General features: G+C 60.6%; 1 protein-coding gene across 1 annotated transcript in view; it reads right to left on the reverse strand.

Annotated features, from left to right (window-relative positions):
* Positions 1-5: 5 nt before the first annotated feature.
* The window catches only part of ZYX (zyxin), a gene marked incomplete at its 3' end in the record, with an annotated part of 6,959 nt that continues 5,109 nt past the window's right edge, over positions 6-1,855 (reverse strand). Inside the window, exons 5-6 of the mRNA XM_011378082.1 lie at positions 290-410; positions 6-145 (exon numbers count right to left, since the gene is read on the reverse strand). Of these exons, the coding sequence (XP_011376384.1) occupies positions 6-145; positions 290-410 (261 nt within the window). The remainder of the gene's footprint in view (positions 146-289; positions 411-1,855) is intronic.

A 1,855-nucleotide genomic window follows, 5' to 3' on the forward strand; every position in this document is an offset into this window, starting at 1 on the left:
GCCCCCTCCAGGCTGTAGAACTGCTGTCCTTGCAGCTGCTGCTCACACTGGTGGCAGGTGAAGCAGGTGATGTGGAACAGCTGCCCCAGAGCGCGAACCGCGGGCTGCGCACGTGCCAGGGGCTGGTGACACCGGCCGCAGGACTCTGGGAAGGCCAGAGAAGATAGAAATAAATAGGAGGAAGGGCATAAATTTGTAAGGGATCAACTGGCTTGGACAGGGGGAGCAGCCACAGGCACCGGCCAACACAGTGACGGAGGGGACGCGTCCCAGCGGGCGGCGGGCTCACCGCTGACGGCCACGTTCTGCCTCTGAGGATGTTCCATGTCCTGCATCAGCTGCTGGGTCAGGTGCTCCAGCTCCTCCACCTCTTTCAGAGTCAGAGGTCCTGGGCCCCCCGGGGAGCGCACCTGAAACCCCAACAGTTTCTTCAAACTCAAGGGTCGCCCCCTCCAAGGGCGGTCCCCAGCCAGCTTATCCGCCTTCTTCTAAGTTGGACTAACGACCCTCCCATTTCCCAGATGCTCAGGTTTGACCCTGAAGCCTCCTCATTCTCCCTCCCCAATCCCAGCACCACACAAATCAGGGGAAGGGGTGACCCTTCCACCCGCTTTGCCCAAACACCCCCGGGCAGCCACAGACAGGCCAGAACGACTAAGCGGACAGAGGCCACGCACACAGCAGCTCAGGTCACTGAAGCACCGAACACACCAGGCCACGCATCAACTCCACAGAGCATGCTCGGACATGGCCCCCCACGGACAAGGTCGGCACGCGACGGCGTGCGTACCCAGGCGCACACACCTACCCGGCCCGCCTGCTGCTGAGCAGCCCTGTCAGCGTGAGGATGCAACACAGGCGGGAAGCACAGGTTAAACCCTCAGAGCTGTCGCAGCAGCCCAGCTCCCAGCCCCACCACAGAGGTCCTGGGGGCCCTCCTGAGGGAGGGGGTCCTGGACAACCTGACCCCACTTCCTCCCCAGTCGGTCTCAGAGAAGGGCCTGTCCTAAGCCAGCTCATCCCTCCCGTTTAGGGCATCCTGAGAGAGCTGGAGATGGGGTAGGCTAAGGGGAGGGCACTGCACAACCTCGAGGTGCCTGGAGGAGGCGACACAGCTGCTGTCTGACCTGTCAGCATCGCCGCGAGGTGCTCCACCAGGAACACTGGTCGGGCTTCTTCACAACTGGATAAGTACACCCAGGGCTGTGGCCACTGAACGTCCTGCCTGCCCACACCTTTGTTCCCATAATGCTTAGAACTCCAGTCTCCTAGCTACCCGCTCCCACAGCCACCTGCCTTGGGCCCGGGCCCCACCACCCTCACCCCATCTGCATCCAGAGCTGCATCCACCCCGAGAAGCAGACGCACACAGAAGTCCCAGCTCTTGGTGGTTTTCCATGTAGATTCCTGCCACCCCCTGCCCTTAACTGTGTCCCCTGTAAGGCCAGCTTCTGCAATGGAAGCTTCACCTTTTCCTCTCCCAATCTTCCCTTCCTGGCATCTTGGGGACAAAGGAAGGGGACTCGGCCAGCCTTTGCCCTCTGGTGCCACCTTAAGCGTCTGTTCCATTCTTTGGAACTACTCAGGTACAGCAGCTCCGCGTGCCTAGCCACGCTCCTTAGGGACGTGCTGCTTTCCGTCTCCGCCTGTCAGCACCGATGTCACAGCTTCAACGCCCGTGGCACTCAGACCTCTCGCTCCTCAACCCCAATGGCTCCAAACATCCCTCCATCTCAGGCACCTTCCACCATGGGTCACCTTGAACCTGAGAGTCACAGTTCTCTTTACTTCCTAGACCATGGACTTGACCCCCCAACCAGACTAACCTCCCACTTCCCTGTTCAGAAAGGCTTTC

Source organism: Pteropus vampyrus, unplaced genomic scaffold (assembly GCF_000151845.1).
Source record: "Pteropus vampyrus isolate Shadow unplaced genomic scaffold, Pvam_2.0 Scaffold329, whole genome shotgun sequence".
Taxonomy (NCBI): domain Eukaryota; kingdom Metazoa; phylum Chordata; class Mammalia; order Chiroptera; family Pteropodidae; genus Pteropus; species Pteropus vampyrus.